Below are 17,494 nucleotides of genomic sequence, written 5' to 3'. Positions count from 1 at the left end.
ATCCAGTGGTTAAGACTCCGCCCTTCCACTGCCAGGGGCACAGGTTTGATCCCTGGTCGGGGAACTAAAATCCTGCATGCCATGCAGCGCGGCCGGGGGGAAGAATATGATATTTACCTGGCACAAAGGTGACTGTACAGTATGTCTATCACAGTGGGTCCATAAAAGTGAAAAACTGGAAATATCCCACAAGTCCAGCAATTTGTTTAAACAGGTAAGATAAATGCACACCATGGAATAATATTATTTGTTAGGAATGATAATGTGGATGTTTACAAACAGGGAAAGCTATTTGTGACATATTACGGGGTAAAAGTGGTTGCCATTCAGTAGGAATAGCGTTACGTCGTTTTTGTAAATTTTGTTAATATATTTACATGTATAGTCATTCATTTAACAATATTCACTTTGCATAGTTTTATTACTATGTGCATTTTACATGTAGATATGTGGATATAAAAGGTCCAAGGACACACACAAAAATATAATGTCTCTACTGGAGTTCTCTTTCAGTTTTGCTTAGCTGGTTATCAAATTCTCTCACAATGAACTTGTGTCATAAAGAAATAATAGAAGCATTTACAACGCAGGAACTGGAACCCTGGTGTCTGTCTGGATCCAGGGGGCATTTTGTTGGTGCCAAGTTCATCTGCAGGTTGCTTGGAGAATGAGGAACCCAAGCAAAGGACTAAGAGGTTTTGAGAGATTTAATTCAGGCTCTGGAAGAGTCAAAAGTCTCTTTCTCCCCCTCTCTCCTCCCCAGTGTGAACTTCTGTGTCTACTTCTCTTCACTGAGCAAACACAGCCAGGCGCCTGCTCCAAGGGGCCCTCCAGGATTTTACGAGACTGACTCTCTTCTGATTCCTATTTGCTCTTCAGGCAAGCTACACCTCCACTGATCAGGCCAGGCCTTGGTAACCACAGTCTTCACATTCCGGTCCTGTTCCTGAGACGACACACTGGCCGTCTTGGTCAGACGTAGGTATTCCCCAATCCCAGCCACCTGTGGGCACACAGGGTATCCTCTGAAGGAATGCTTCCTCCACAGCCAGCTCATTGCATTTCGGGCATGGTGACTCACTCTAGTTTCAACCCAGAACATAAATCTCATTTCTGGGTTGTAAAGGCACCTCCCTGTCACTCCTTGATCTATAATAACAATGAATAAAAGCTACCATGTATTGGAGCTTACGTGCCAGACACTGAGCTAGGCATGTCTTAAGCCTTTTAAGCCTTGCAGAAACCCTGTGAGTCAAGTGTTTTCACCCCATTTCACAGATGAGAAAACTTATATTCAGAGAGGTCAACTGGCCCAGGGGTATGCAGCAAATAAGCCTGGGAGCTTAAACATAAGACGCTGTCTCTGCAGCCCACTGGTCTTTTTATCCCTATCTTATAAGGAAGGAAACTATAATCACCCAAGTTCATGAAGTTAGCAAGTGGGAGAGGCTAAAATGTGAAGAGTCCCCTGATATCTGGCCCCCTCCCTTACTTACTGCCTGACACACTCCCCACTCTCCCCTGCCCCGCCTTGTGCCCTGACACCAAAGTGTCCCCACTCCCCCACTGTACTCCCCACTGCAGCAAATACTTGTGGAGGTTCCAAGAAACTGCAAGAATGTGCTCTCTTCCCTTGGGGCCTTTGGACAGGCTGTGCCTTCCTATGAGTTTACCTGGCACAGGCCTACGCATCTAGATGTAACCTCCTCCAGGAGAAGCCATCCCTGACCACCCTAGTCCAAGCACCCTTTTTTTAGGTGCTTCCTTGGTTCATCCTTAACATGTAACATGTGGCATTGTGGTTGCCTGTCTTCTTGTTTCTTCCCCTGCCAGTCTGCAAAGCCTAAGTGAGGACCGCATGTGCCATTGGTTGTTAGGTCCTTAGCACCCAAGCATAGGAGCTGGCACAGAGTAGGTACTCGGTAAGCATTTGTTACGTGAATGCTGGACTGTCAGAGCTGTTTTGCTTTATTTGGAGGCTATAGCTTATGTGCACTAAACAGGATCTAAGATGACAGAAATGTAGCTCCCTGTATACCCCACTAAGAGGGCAAAGTCAGGGGGATGCTCTGGGGTCATCCAGGGCTCAGTGCACTGACATTAAAATCATGGTGTCCTCCTTGCTAAAGCAAGTACCAGGCTACTGTTTTCTCACTCCCAGTCAGAAACAAATCATGTTCTGAGTGACTGGAGTCATTGCTCACAACACCAGGAGCTGGTTTAGAGTGGGGTGAGGGTCAGTGGCCTTGGGGCTCCAGTCTGTAAAGGCCCAGGCCTGCGGGCTGGGGGGAGGGGTGAAGAGTGGCAGGTCCTGTCCCCGGGAGGCTGCAGTCACTGAGGGGGAGAGACAATGAGGCTCAGCATCTGCTCCTAGCTGGGAGAAGGGACCCTCCAGTGAAAAGCCAGGGAGAGCAGGGAAGTGTGGGAGGAATTGATGAGGAGAAGGGGTGGAGCCAAGGAGACGCAGCCGGGAGGAAGGAAGAGAAGGGGAAGGAAGAGAGGAGGGAGGGGAGAGGATCCAGGCTTTCCTTCCTCTCGATGACCTGGTCCTGAGCTGCAGTCTCCTCTGGCATTGTTTCCTGTGGAAACTCTCAGGGCCCATGAAGACTCACGTTTCTCCCCGGCCCCTGGCAGTAGCCCCAGTCCAAGTGCCGGGCATCCAGCAGGTGCTCAATACTTCCTTGGGCAAAAGAGAAATGTGGCCAACTTTGCTCTGGGAACTTTCCCCCTGTTTTCTCCCCACCTCTCTGGAGAAGCAGAAGGTAGAGCAGGTCTTGGGAACACGCCCAGGCGCCCCATGAATAACTGACCCTTCGGGGAGGCTCTACCGCGTCCTGTCCGAGGGCTCGGAGTGGAGACGCGCTTGGAGGTTAGATGCCGAGGGTCGGGTCGGAAGCCGGGGAGGGGCAAGGCTGTGCCAAGCCCCGAGGCCCTGTAGTAAGGCGCCAGGGGCTTGACCCCCGCGCTGCCAACGGCCACGCCTCGCCGCCCCCCAGCAGTGCGTCCTGGGCGAAGGCCCGGGCCGTGGGATTGGCGAGCCCACGAGGGGCCGATCCCAGCGGCTCCTCGGAGCCCCTTCCCCACCCGGGCCCTGGCGCTCGCAGTCCGCACCGCTCCCTCGAGTCTGGACGTCCAGGGCTGTGCAAACAGCTGTTTAAAGGCTTCTTACAGTTTAGTGCTCCGCGGGGATGTTTGTTCCACGCCCATCTGCCTACTTTAAAAATACATAAGTGAAGAACACACCCAGCCTTCCACCTCTGCCTGGGGAGGGGCGGGCTCCGCGGCCCCCGCCCGCACTTCGGAAGGAACCCGCGTCCCCCGCCCCCTAGCCCCGCCGACTCTCCTCTCGGGAGGACGCCCCAAGCTTCCCACGGTGGGGGAAGCTCGCCCCCTTTGTGCCGGGCAGGACCGGGCCCCCCATTTCCATGCGAGGTTCTGATGCTCCCCCTCTCTCCCGCTTCAGTTAATCTTTGTTCCCCTTTTCTGCTGAGGAGAAAAAAAGAGAGAGAAAGAAAAGGAGGAAAAAAGGCGTGACTTGATTTTCAAACGAAACTCCCACAGCAAACAAAACCCTTTTAGAGAAATAAGAAAGGAGGAAGAAGGAAGAAAAGAGGGAAGAAAAAAAAGAGAGAGAGAGAGAAAACCCTCCAGGCTTTCAATTTGAGTGGGAGAGTTGAACCGAAAGAAAGAGAAAGAAAGGAAGAAAAATCCTCTCTGCGGTAGAAAGAGAAAAGAAAACTTGGGCTGACAAGAGGGGGGTGTTGGGAGGTGGAAGGAAGTGAGAAAACAAAAGAGAGATAAAAGGGCTGCTTTTCTGTCTCTCTTCCTCCGCGAGCTGGGTTAGGAGGAGCTGTTTTGCATCCCTTCACGTCAGCCCTGCCTCATTCCCTTCTTCCAGGGAGGGAGAGAGCGAGCGAGCGAGAGAGAGAGAGAGAGAGAGAGAGAGAGAGAGAGGAGAGGGAGAGGGAGAGAGAGGGGGAGAGGGAGAGAGAGAGAGGGAGAGAGAGAGGGAGAGAGAGAGAGGGAGAGAGAGAGAGAGAGAGAAAGAGAGGAGCCGGAGGGAGGGCGGCAGGAGCAGGCGGCGGGCGCGCGTGGAGGCGGGCGGCGGGCGCGCAGCAGCAGCCCGGGCGGTGGGCAGCCAGGAGCCCCCGGCCCCGGCCCCGGCCCCGGCCCGCCACGGGCCCCAGCGTAGGAGCCGCGCCCGGACCCAGGGTGAGTGTCCCGCGCGGCCCCGGGCCCCCGACCCCGCAGCCCCGGGCGGCGCGCCGGCGGGGGCGCGGGGGGCGCGGGGGTGGGTCACTGCGGCCGCGGCCGACCCGCCCCCCGCCTCTCCCCGGGGACGGCCGCGCGCAAGCCCGCGCCGCAAACATGTCGTCTTTTCCTTTCACTTCCACATTCCCTCATGCCGGAGAGCTGGAGGGAGACATGGAGAGCCGGGGAAAGAGGGAGAGATGGCGTCTGGCGGGGGGGGGGGGGGTGGTGGTGGAGGGGGAGGGGGAAGGGAAGGAGGGAGCGAGCGAGCGAAAGAGGGCGAGAGCGAGGAGAGCGCGCGAATGAGAGAGAGAGAAAGGGAGGGGAGAGAGAGAGAGAAGCAAAAATGAAAGGAAAGCGCGGCGGCGGCGGCGGGGCGGGAGGCCCGGAGGCGGCGGCGGCGGCTCGCGGGCCCGCACGTGGGTATCCCGGCGCCTAGTACGCTCCCCCCGCCGCCCGCCCGGGACTCAAAGTTTCACCCCCTCGCCGCGCCGCCCCGCCCCGCCGCTGCCCACAAACTTTATTCTCCCGGCGGGTGGGGTTGCTGCGCGTCCCCGCCGTCCGGGGTGGGGGAGGGCTGGGCGCGCCGCCGGGGTGTCGGGGGCGCCCCCGGGGCAGCAGGCCGCCGCACGCCCAGCTCTCCGGGGCGGGGACCTGTTGAAGGCGCTCGCCGGCCGGCTGGGTCTCCACGGCCTGTCCTTAGCCTCCTCAGTCTCAGTTCCCCTTCCTTGTCGCCCACTCTCTCCGTCTCCTCGCGGTCATTTTCCTAATTGGACAGAGCTGTGGGGTGTGATCGCCGGCGTCAGATTAGTGGCCCCGAGGCTGCCAGGTGGGCGCGGGGACTCGGGGACCAACAGGACAGCCCCCGCCAGCGTGCAGAGCCCCACAGATCCGGCCCTCGTGCCACCGCCCCCCTGACCGCGGACTTGCTAACTAGTGCGTATCGGTTTTTTTTCCAACTTGCCTTTTAAGATGACTTTTATGGTGGCTGCAACTGCTTCCCTCCAGTCTGAGCAGTAGTTTGGGAAGATTTAAGAGGCCAGGGAGGTGCTTGCGTAGGTTTTAACTAACCCGAAACGATCATTAATGTATCTCTGAGCTCTGCGATGGTTCGGGCAAGGCGTAGCCGCAGCCCGGTGCGTCTTTACAGGGGTCACTACGAGGTGCTGGCCCTTCCCAGCCTGAGCGGTCCAATGAGGGACTGTCCTCGTGGCCCACCCTAGAGCAGCGGACCGAGCGCCCTAACTGCTAAGGGCACCCAGAGCGCCTTTATTTCTGTGCAAAATGGAAACTCCCAGCAGGTGTAGACCTGGAGGGGACATAACCAGTTCCGGTGGGCGCCTGGGAAACTCACAAGATTCCCACATAGGTGTGCGGAGAGGGACTTTGAACCTTGGGGGTCACCCAGCCAACTTTGAAGCTGCTCTTTCAGTCCTGCCTTTGTACACGTGTAAGTAAAAACAGTCAAAGTTCATTTCTGCCAAGTAGAGGGCCTGGAGCCTGCATCCCTGTTTTGCCCTCACCAGGGGCCTTCAAAGGACCCGCCGGGCCAGGTGGGGGAGGGGAAGTAAACCACCCCTAATTGTCTTTAGATTTTAGAAAATGTATTCTTAGTGTTTGTGATCAAAGCCATGGGCCTGTCTGGTTTTGATTTTTGAGACTTAGTATGGCTGTCCCTTTCTCGTTTGTTTTAAAGCGAATGTTATTTTCTAGAGCTCTTATGGTGGTTTTGTCAGCTGGCCCTCGAACCTCGCGTTGCTCTGTGCCAGGCACCTGCCAGTCTGGGAACAGGACCTCTAATTGGTCACCTGTAGTTCTAGCCGCACTAGTGCTCCACTAACCTGCAGGACCCGGCTTTCTTGCATGAGGGCAGTGGGGGTAGGGCTGCTTTCTTTAGGGTGGGGGGAGTTGGCCATTTGGGTCACATTTTTCTTTCCTCCAGGCTCACCTGGTTGCCTGTATGCCCATGGAGGCAGATGCAGTGAGTTGCAGTGGGAGCAGAGGTTCACTCTTCTTCTCAGAGCGGATTCCCGGGTGAGTCCTTGTCCTGTGGTGTGTGTGGCCAGCAGGCCATTTGTTCTACACTTGGGTCACTTCCGCTCTAACGAGGCATTTTCTACCAGGGAGACTAATTTTAGGCTCCCTGTCTAGAGACAAGGAGATGGACATGGTCTGGAATGGTTTTTTGAGTTGGAGGAAGGGAGACTAATGGGCCCACCGGAGATTTTGCATGCCTTCTGTTTTGGGTTTGCCTTGTGGCCCAGGGATATTTCTATCAGAGTTGTGCTTGGAAAGCTCAGGTTTGAAGTTAGAAGGGAGTAAATAAGTAAAGGAGTAGTTGGGTGCATCTCAGGATGCTGTCCACAGGCTCCTCATCGGCTTGCTCACCCCTTGGATCTGAGGGCAGGGGCTCATTTTGTTGAATTAGGGAATCTGTGAATCTGCTGTGTCTCATGTTAATGGTGGTTGATCCCAGCCCTTAGACTGCAAAACTGGAAGAGGACCTTAGAGGTTGTCTGAAGAAAGTGAGGCATGAGAAAAGCTCCATGCCTGAAATCACACAGTAAGCGACAGAGCCAGCACTGAAACCTGGGCTTTCAGAGTCCATTTCCCGTGCTGTTAACACAAGGCTGCTGCCTGTATTCCTGCTGGGGAACACGAGTCAGGCTTCATCTGAAGAATGTGGCTGTGAGAACATGAAAACATGGGCTTATCCTACCCTCATGAGATAAGTAAATGAAGGACCTTATTTTCTAGTTGTGTTACACATACTGTCCTGGAGGACTTGACGGCTGGTGTGACTGCTTGGGGAAACCGGGTGTTTCTGGCTGTTACAATGCGTACTTCTTCAACGTCTACCAGTTTAACGGGGCAGCAGTTTAGTTATCGGGATGTGCCCAAGTCACACTGAGCATTTTTTTTTTTTTTTTTTGCATTTTTTGATCTGGAATGTTTTCTTCATGCTTTGTACTTGTGTGTGATTTATTTAGGCTTGGTCAGGGAAAAGAATGGGGACGTAAGGAAGGGCCAGAGACCCGAACTGATCTCTATTCGTGGGTTAGATCTCTTACTACTTTCAGTTCATGAGGATAGAGCTCTTTCTTTGTTCATTGCTAAGCCCTTGTGCCTAGAACAGGACATGGCACATAGTGGGCCCTCGATAAATACTTGTTGAATAAAGGTACTGGACATGAGGAAAGAGATTTCCCTCCCAGCAGGGACCCACAAATGACACACAGAGGCAGAGACAGGGAGGTGATTGATGGGAGCTGCAGAGTTTTGCAGTGAGTCATTGCTTCGAACAAGCTCCAGACAGGTAAGGCAGGAGGGGCTGGGAAGAGTAAATTTTGAATGAGGTGGAGCCACTGGGTGGAGACTTGTGTGAAACAATAGAGAGATCTTGAATTGGACCGGATATGGGGAGGATAATAATAATCGTAGATCTTGGGCCAGGCTTGTGTAAGTGATTTATGTGTATCATCTCCCTTAGTCCTCACAGGTGCTAGTTACTGCATTGTTATTCCCATCTGGCAGATTGGGAAACTGGAGCACAGAGAAATTAGTTACATACAAGGGCACAGAACTGCTGGTGTCTGAACCCAGGCGGACTGACTTCAAACTTGGCAACCCTAGAATGATGATGAGTTCAGATATCTCTGCCCACTCCAAGGAGCTGGGCATTCAGAGCTTTGGGGTTGCTAGAAAGGATGGCAGCAGAAAAATTGGAAAAGAAATTGTTGGTCTGCAACAGAATGAGGCTGGTCAGGGAGCAGGCCCTCTGCTTCTTTTGCCAAGGCCCTCACAGTGTCTGAGGACTATAAGGGAATATTTACTGGGGACCTAATTATTCCCCAGGCAGAGTGGCTAGTACCAAATTGGGACTGTTTTGCACTTGATAAAAACTTTTAAAAAAAAATTTATCCCACTATTCAAATTTATTTTTATTTACCACATATATTTGTTCAGTACATCTTTGATAAAGATTTAGGAGACTTTTTGTTTTATAAAGGTTGCTTTTCAAGTTACATTTTAGTCGGCATGTATTTGAAACTGGTGGGAATTTTAAAGGCAGAAGTGTCACCCTTGGCCATGAGGCCTCTAGAAGGTGTTTCCCACCAGTACAAGCCTTCCCTTCCTCCTCCAAGGATGCTGGTCCAGGCTGCTCCAGCCCACAACAGCTGCCCTTTTATCGACAGTCTGCTGGTCCGGTCCTCGTGGAGCTTGCAGTCTCCCTGGGAGACAGACATTAAACAAATACTCTTTAGTTACAGTCGCTATAAATGCTTCAAAGGAAAAAGTACAGAGACCATGGGAGCTGATAATCAGGGAGGATGGGGGAAGGGAGGCTTTCCGGAAGAAAGGGCATTTAAACAGCCACGCAAAGGGTGGGTGAAAAGGCTTTAACCAGGTGGGATAGTCCATTAGCCTTGATGTAAACTCTTGCTACTCTGTATGTGGTCCATGCACCAGCAGCATCAGCATCACCTGAGAGCTTGTTAGAAATGCAAGATCTCGGGCCTACCCCAGACCTGCTGAATCTGCCTCTTAACAAGATTCCCGTGCGTGGTAATGTCTAAGAAATACTGATGGAATCAAAGTACCGAACTGGGAGGTTCACAGCTTTGCTGCGAATGAGTTGGGTGACTCAGGCAAGTCACCCAACTTGGAATGACTTGGAAGAGTAATAACGAGGGAATTAGATCATCCCACAAGTTCCTTCTGGCTTCTCAGATCTTTGGCTTTTGCTGGTGTGTGCTGTCTCCAAGCTTTACTGAGGGAAAGGACCTGGGCTTACACAGCATCCACCTGTACGGCGCCTCCCGCTGGTGGGGGCCAGCATATACTACTAGTCCATGCTCTGGTCTGACTTCAGTAAGCACTAAAGAGGGGCCAGACCATCCTTTGGGGAAGGATGAGAATAATTAGCAAAAAGCATGTGGAGCTTTGTGGCACAGAGAGATTGTCTTAAGGTGACCCAGAGATGACCTGAAGCGAGAGGAAAATTGGCAAGGGTCACAGGGGCTCTGAGGAAGAAAGGTGTAACATTTCTGCCAAAAGTGGAGCCTAAACTGAGGGCAGGAGGAACCTGCTTGACAGTTCCATGCATATGAACATAATACTTCAGGAATTACCATGGTATTCTGCCCCTGAGATCCTCACATCACCGTAAAGAGAACCAGAGCGCTGGAACCAGGGCTCCTTGACCCTTGCAGCTGTGGAGGGGCTTCAGCTACACCTGCAACTGTGCAGAGGGTTACATTTGTGTGCACTTTTCTAGGAAGAGGACCTGTAGCTTTCACCAGCCTCAAAGGGGTCTGCGGCCTCCCAGAACTAGGGGCAAAGGGCTTTCTTGACTAATCTCTCCCAGCTCTTTTATTATGCAGTGTTTACTGCAGGCACTTTCCATATATTAGCTTGTTTAGGTTGAATACTTTTCCGGAGTTCACACACCTAGTAAGTTTCAGAACCAGGATTGGCACGCAGGCAGTCAGGCCCCAGAGTCCCTGCTAGCAAAGCCTACCTTAGTAACAGGGCAGGTGGGGCTAAGGGAGAGCTCTTTTTGGTAGAACAAAAATTGAGATTATAGAGGCCCCCACTTTACAAGTAAGCATCTCCCAGTAGTTCGTATGTAAAACTGAAAGGATTTTCCCAAGGAAATGTGTTACAAATAGCACAGGGTTGCCAGGCTAGCCCGTGAGAGCCTGTGTTGCTATTGGGCCCAACTCATGATTGTTTGCAAAAAAAAAAAAAAAAATTTAGAAAACAAGACTGCTGCAGTACTGCAAGGTAAATTAAGAATTCTAGAATCGGATAAAAGGTGCTTGAACACAGTCAAATAAGGGGGGGGTGAGGTGGTCTCAGGAAATTGGGGTAGATTCTGAAAGGGGGGGATTAAAGGATGTTAGAGGTCAAAGCAGGGCCAAATGTATGTCGAATCAACAGCTTCAAAAGGTAAAATAACTGGCTTTTATTACCTACTAATTAATATATGTAGCTCACAGACCTGACCCTTCTGCCACCCCTAGTGCCTTACCCCAAGTATAGAGGAATTTTGTCATCTCTCGTACTCATTTCTGTGCCATTTGAATATTTACCAGTATGTATTATCTTTATCATCTATATATTTGTAAATGGAGTAAAGAGACTATTAAAAGTGGGTTGATCTCTAGAGGGGTTTTGGTTCTGTCTTCTACAACCATCATCAGAAAGGAGTTTCTGATATTAAATACATATGCTCTATCATGTGTATATTTTGGGAGTACCGAGAGAACTGTTGGAAATGTGAGGATTTTCAGTGCAGTTGGAAGTTGAGAATAAGGGATCACATTGTGGCCCAACTGCCTTCCCTTTCTTCCTTCGCTGCCCCCCAGGGTATAATAAACAGAGAATCAAAATCAGGTAAGAATAATCACTACAGGAAGCAGGAATGTCCACCTTGCAGATTTACATGGGAGACTAGAACTTCTGTGATGACTCTTGGTTATGTGTTGTTTGTCTTCTGGATCAGGAAGGTTGTCCTGCATGGTTTTGGAAAAAAAAATTGTACAAACTTTAATGGTTGCTTTATGCGCCACGCCAGAATGTCTTCACAAGGACCACGCCTGAGCAGGCCTCTCAGTAAGAATTAGGGACCCTTTGGAGGCTGGCGGTGCTGGTTGGTTAACCCCACCCTGTGATGTCCAATCCTGGGGTCCCTAGGCCCACAGTCTCAACCTCCCATCCATTTGCTAGCCACAGAACCACTGTGGACTCGCCATTACCTGGAAGCAGGTCACCTCTGAAATTCTGAATCCTTCCAGGCCCCCCACGGCACAGCCCTACTTGAAGCAACCCCGCCCACCCCTGCCCCAAGCTGGGATACCTCTGCCTGCTCACCTGGGCCTCATGCCCACCATCAACCCTTGTTCCCATGTTCTGCCCAGGCTGCCTGCCTACGACTGAGCACTGGACATCCTCCTGTGCCCCAGTTCCCCGCTACAGCTACTGACACACCTGTCTCCCTCTCCTTTGGCCCTGCCTCTCCCCTGCCCCCCTCCCATTTCACTTCTCTTCACCCTGGGACTTCACAAAGAAGAGGCCACAATTTCCATCCCTACTTCCTCTCTCCCCCTCTCCTCTCCAGCTCTGAAGCATCAGGTTCACCCCCACTCCACTCCCAGAGGTTCCCAGCCACCTCCTGATCACATCTGGTAGCCTCTACTTACCTGGCTTCTCTGTAGCTGTACTGTTGTGATACTCTTGCCTGTCGTGGGTTCTGGGTCCTGCTCCTGCCTCTCTAATCCTGCTTTTTCTGCCACTCCTTCCTCTCCTGGCTATGCTTTGGTGCCTCAGCCACGGTTCTTTGCTACTTGCTTCCCGTCCATGTCTATGGCTTCACCCTGCACAGTAAGGACTCTCTGGCCTGTATCCCTGCCCTCATGTCTCCTGTGAACAACCTAGTGCTGGGATTACACTAGTTATAGTTTTGGGTATATATGGATATCTTCCTACCATCTTAGTTTGTGTTTTCTGTTTCTTCTTTTTCTGATTCTTTCCTCTCTGTTTTTTTTTTTTTTCTCTTTTTTTCTCTTTACTGCTTTGGAACTTACATACTCTATTTCTGTCCTTTTGATGCATGCAGACTGCATAAGGTTTAAAGTTAGTTGGTATCCTTATCTTTTTTCAAGTAATGCAGTGCAATGAAAGGTTGGTTAACTTTTGATTTTCCACATAGTTACCATTTTGTTTACCCATATTTCTCCCTGCACCTCAGGCTTTCCTTCTGGAATCAGAACATCATGTGGTGGAGGTGTTTTAATCATAAACTTTCAGTTCCTGTTTGGCTAAAATTTTATTTCATATTTATTGTTAAGAGATTGTTTTACTGGGTATAAAACATTAGCTTGACAGTTATTTTGTCTTAGTATTGAAAGATGGTATTCTACTATCTTCCGGCTTTCCTTATTGATATTGAGAAGGTAGTAGCCCAGTTATTGATCTTAGGTAATTTCTTCTCTCTGGTTGTTGTTTTGTTGTGGTGGTGGTGGTGGTGGTGGTGTGTGTTCACACACGTGTGCATGTGTGTGTGTGTTTTGCAGTTTAATGCATTTAGGAGTGGATTTTATTTTATTTGTCTAAGGATTCGTTAGACTTCCTGAAACCAAAGATTAGTGACTTTGATCAGTTCTAGAAAATTTTCATGCTTTATCTCTTTGACTTTTATCTCTCTATCATTCTCTCTCTGGTTTCTCCTTGGGAACTCCAATTAGATATATGTTAGATCTTATTCTATCCTTTACATCTCCTTGACATCTTAACTTCTTTTTTTTTTAAATTTTTATTGGAGTATAGTTGCTTTATAATGTTAGTTTCTGCTGTACAGCAAAGTGAATCAGTTATACATATACATAAATCCACTCTTTTTTAGATTTCCTTCCCATTTAGGTCACCACAGAGCACTGAGTAGAGTCCCCTGTGCTATACAGTAGGTTCTCATTAGTTATCTGTTTTATATATGGTAGTGTATATATGTCAATCCCAATCTCCCAATTCATCCCACGCGCCCCTCTCTTAACTTCTTTTTCATTTTCAATCTTTTGGTTTTTTATAGTGTTTTCTGGGTAATTTCTTATTTGTCTTCCAGCTCATTAATTCTCTCTTCACTTATCTCTAATTTTCTCTTCAGCCCTTCCACTGAGATTTTTTTTTTTTTGTAGTACGCGGGCCTCTCACTGTTGTGGCCTCTTCCGTTGCAGAGCACAGGCTCCGGATGCACAGGCTCAGCGGCCATGGCTCACGGGCCAAGCCGCTCTGCGGCATGTGGGATCTTTCCGGACCGGGGCATGAACCTGTGTCCCCTGCATCAGCAGGTGGACTCTCAACTACTGCACCACCAGGGAAGCCCCACTGAGATATTTTTAATATCACTATTAACTCAGAGATTTTTTTAAAAAATGATTTTATTTATTTATTTGGCTGCACTGGGTCTTCATTGCTGCCTGCAGGCTTTCTCTAGTTGTGATGAGTAGGGGCTGCTCTTCGTTGCAGTGTGCAGGCTTCTAACTGTGATGGCTTCTCTTGTTGAGGAGCACGGGCTCTGGGTGCACAGGCTTCAGTAGTTGTGGCATGCAGGCTCAGTAGTTGTGGCTTGTGGGCTCTAGAGCGCAGGCTCTGTAGTTGTGGCGCAGAGGCTTAGTTGCTCCGCAGCATGTGGGATCTTCCCGGACCAGCGATCAAACCCATGTCCCCTGCATCGGCAGGCGGATTCTTAAGCACTGTGCAACCAGGGAAGTCCAACTCAGAGATTTTAATATACTTTATGTGTTTTAATCCACTGTAGTTATTTTCTTTGATGTTCAGTCTTTAAGTTTTTAATCTGGATGAGCATCATGTTTCTATTTTATCATTTTTCAAATATGTGTGACTTTTTAAAAATAATCTCTTGGGCTTCCCTGGTGGCGCAGTGGTTGAGAGTCCGCCTGCCGATGCAGGGGACACGAGTTCGTGTCCCGGTCCGGGAAGATCCCACATGCCGCGGAGCGGCTGGGCCCGTGAGCCATGGCTGCTGAGCCTGCGCATCTGGAGCCTGTGCTCCGCAACGGGAGAGGCCACAACAGTGAGAGGCCCGCGTACCGCAAAAAAACAAAACAAAACAAAAAAAACTCTTACTCTTTTTTTTTTTTAATTATTTATTTAATTTTTGGCTGCATTGGGTCTTTGTTCCTGCATGCAGGCTTTCTTTAGTTGTGGCGAGTGGGGGCTACTCTTCATTGCAGTGCGTGGGCTTCTCATTGTGGCGGCTTCTCTTGCTGCAGAGCACGGGCTCTAGGCGTGTGGGCTTCAGTAGTTGTGCCACGTGGGCTTAGTAGCTGTGGCTCACGGGCTCTAGAGTGCAGGCTCAGTAGTTGTGGCACACGGGCTTAGTTGCTCCGTGGCATGTGGGATCTTCCTGGACCAGGGCTTGAACACGTGTCCCCTGCTTTGGCAGGCAGATTCTTAACCACTGTGCCACCAGGGAAGCCCAGTAATCTCTTACTCTTTACCTGGGTTTGTTTTTTTTTTTGTTTTTTTTTTTGCAGTACGTGGGCCTCTCACTGCCGCAGCCTCTCCCGTTGCGGAGCACAGGCTCCGGACGCGCAGGCTCAGTGGCCATGGCTCACGGGCCCAGCCGCTCCACGGCATGTGGGATCTTCCCGGACCGGGGCACGAACCCGCGTCCCCTGCATCGGCAGGCAGACTCTCAACCATTGCGCCACCAGGGAAGCCCTTTACCTGGGTTTTTAACTCCTCATTTCCTTAATCATATTAAACATCCTTTTTTTTTTTTTTTTTTTTGTATCCAATAATTCTAGTATCTGAAGTATTTACAGGTGTAGTTCTGTTGTTTGATGATTCTGCTCCCTCCCACTCATGAGGGCTTATTTCTTTTTGTGATTTTCTATTGTGAGCTTATATTTGTTAGAATTCTATCTGTGAGAATTCTTTAATGTATGGGATGAGAGTACATTCTTCCAGGGAGAATATGTGTTGCCTTCTGCCAGACACCTTAAGACCCTACAGATGGGTCATTTATTTATAATTCTTAGCTTGCAGTTTTGAGGACCAGAGCCCAAACCCACTTGAGGGCTGGCTAATGACCACAGATTCTCAGAGGAGCCTTTTCATTTAAAACTCTGCCCAGAGCTAACACTAAGCCAGAGTACTTCCTTCCTGACAATATACCACCAGACCCCCCAACTTTGTCCCATTGTTCCCTTATTGCCAAATGCCTTCTCTCCATATTTGGACAAAGTCCTAGTCATGTCAGGCCCAACTGAAAACTATGCATCTTCTGAGCCTTCTCCATGCCATCCCTTGCAAAATTAACCAGTCCTTCTACATTCATTGGCCATTTTCACCTTATCTATTAGTCTGTGGATGTGTGTGTTCAGACCCCACACTGGACTCAGAACTTCTGTTTTTTTTTTTAGAACTTCTTAAAAGGTCAGAGCTGTGTCATCTATTTCTGGAGTCCCAGTGCCTGTTCACTGTTGGGCAGAGTAGTTGCTTAATAGATATCTATTGATTGAATGGAATTTATGGCAAAATCAATATTTCTGTTCTTCTTGAATAGTAATAAAAAAAATCACAAGCACTAAGCTACCCTGTGATCTTGGACAGGTCCAGTTTACCTCTTTGGATCTGAGTGACCTTAGCTATAAAATGAAGGGACGCTTCTGAGATCTCTACTTGCTCTAAGATACTGAGATTCAACATAATTTGTGTGACTGTCAGTCATGATAACATGGATCAACTCTTGGCTCACAAATGGAATGAAGGGATGGGAGGGCCTTGGAGAGAAAAAGCGTGATTCTGAGATAAAGGGGCATGATTTGGAAGAGAAGAAAGAAAAGGGACTCAATGATAAATTAATATGAAAGGTGACATTTTAGAAAGGTGGCATTTTAAAATTTGTGACTTGAGACAACCTGATGGCTGTCTAAAAAAAGAACACTTTATAACAAAATAAATTTCAGATGGATTAAAGATGTTAAATGTAAAAAATGAACTCAGGGAAAATACTTTTTAACTTTGACTTAAAACCCAGAATCCATAGAAGAAAAGATTAATATATCTGACCCTACACAAGTAAAAAATTTCTGTGAGGCAAAATCATTATAAACAGTCAAAAGAGTCTTCCACTTCTCAAACCTGGGAAAACATTTTTGCAACATATATCAGAGATAGGGCTAATTTCCATAATATCTAAAAAGAGAAAATCAACAAGAAAAAGACTATCAACCCAATTTTTAAAATGGGCTAAGAACCAGTCACAGAAAAGGAAATACAAGTGGTTCTTAACCATATAAGATGTTCAGCCCCACTAGTAATAAGAGAAGTGTTAACTCTGCTATGGAGAAGTGACAGTGGGAATAGATGCTCTTGTAACTGTTGAAAGAGTGTAAGTTGGTACAACCTGTATAAAGAGGGTTTTGACAATATTTATTTATTTAATAAATTTATTTTATTCATTTTTGGCTTCATTGGGTCTTTGCTGCTGTACACGGGCTTCCTCTAGTTGCGGTGAGCAGGGGGCTACTCTTCGTTGTGGTGTGCGGGCCTCTCATTGTGGTGGCTTCTCTTGTTGCGGAGCGTGGGCTCTAGGCATGCAGGCTCCATAGTTGTGGCTCACGGGCTCTAGAGCGCAGGCTCAGTAGTTGTGGCGTACGGGCTTAGTTGCTCAGCAGCATGTGGGATCTTCCCAGACCAGGGCTCAAACCCGTGTCCCCTGCATTGGCAGGCGGATTTTTAACCACTGTGCCACCAGGGAAGCCCGACAATATTTATTAAAAGTGCACAAGCAACTCCACTTCTGGGAATTCCTCTCACAGATATGAGCATACATGTGAAATGATGCATTTTTCAAGATAGTTCATTGCGTCATTGCTTATAAAAGCGAAACAGGGGTGGGGGGAACAACCTTAATGTCCATCACTAGAGAACTGGTAAATAAATTATCCTATAACCATGCAGTGCGACTCTGTGCAGCTGTACAAAAGAATGTAAAAGCTCCCTATGTATCAATGTGGTTGCTGAGCTATTTTCTGAAGTAAGAAAGGAGACAGAATGCCTGGCTATGCAGCATTCTGCAAGGATACCTAGGAGACTGGTAATAGTGGTTTCCCACAGCAGATGCTGACTTTTCACTGTGTTCCTTTTTCTACATTTTGAATTTTGTACTTTGTGCATATACTACCTAATTTATTTATTTATTTTTGGCCATACTGCGTGTCTTGCGAGATCTTAGTTCCCTGACCAGCGATAGAACCCGTGCCCCCTGCAGTGGAAGCACGGAGTCCTAATCACTGGACTGCCAGGAAATTCCCTATAGTACCTAATTAAAAAAAAAATTTTTTTAAAGGAGATTAGGGTGGAAAGAAGGGAGGGTGGGAAGGAGGGAGGAAGGGAATAGGGATCACACCTTTGTTCTGCATTTTCATATAGGGTATTTTAGTTACTCCCCTCAGCAGCCCCTAGGGAGGTTGCCATTTTTATTGACCAAGAAACTGAAGCCCGGAAGTCTGCAATGACTTGCCCAGGTTCATGGAGAGAGCCTTGGAACCTGGCACTGAATCCAGTTCTCACTCCAGAATCATTGGGCTCATGTCTGTAGATCAGAATTTTCTTGTTTCCTTCCTTTATTTTTAACCGACTTCTCATAGGTCAAGGACCAATGGCTGTGCACCATGGCCTGGACAACCCCCCGACCCCCTGTGGGAGTGAG

At 48.9% G+C, this 17,494-nt stretch overlaps 1 protein-coding gene and 1 long non-coding RNA gene across 8 annotated transcripts in view; one reads left to right on the top strand and one right to left on the bottom strand.

The window, feature by feature from the left end:
• Positions 1-402: 402 nt before the first annotated feature.
• LOC116748735 lies at positions 403-2,948 on the bottom strand. 2 transcript variants are annotated; one of them, XR_004348342.1, is made up of 2 exons: positions 2,811-2,948; positions 403-2,676 (listed from the first exon to the last, which is right to left on the bottom strand). It is a non-coding gene; the product is annotated as an uncharacterized LOC116748735 (long non-coding RNA). The 2 variants fall into 2 exon arrangements; XR_004348341.1 differs by having other exon boundaries at positions 403-2,680; positions 2,811-2,929.
• Positions 2,949-4,062: 1,114 nt separating this feature from the next.
• The window catches only part of ZNF710 (zinc finger protein 710), a 66,634-nt gene continuing 53,202 nt past the window's right edge, over positions 4,063-17,494 (top strand). The window contains exons 1-2 of one of the 6 annotated variants that reach the window (XM_032622029.1): positions 4,063-4,212; positions 6,194-6,285. In XM_032622029.1, the coding sequence (XP_032477920.1) occupies positions 6,212-6,285 (74 nt within the window). In that variant the 5' untranslated portion in view covers positions 4,063-4,212; positions 6,194-6,211. Of the gene's footprint in view, positions 4,213-4,540; positions 5,188-5,227; positions 5,702-6,193; positions 6,286-17,494 lie in introns of those variants that run through there. The other 5 variants (XM_032622028.1, XM_032622031.1, XM_032622030.1 and 2 more) reach the window with 5 other exon arrangements.

Source organism: Phocoena sinus, chromosome 2, assembly GCF_008692025.1.
Source record: "Phocoena sinus isolate mPhoSin1 chromosome 2, mPhoSin1.pri, whole genome shotgun sequence".
Classification (NCBI taxonomy): Eukaryota; Metazoa; Chordata; class Mammalia; order Artiodactyla; family Phocoenidae; genus Phocoena; species Phocoena sinus.
This window is presented reverse-complemented; position numbering and strand designations above follow the sequence as displayed.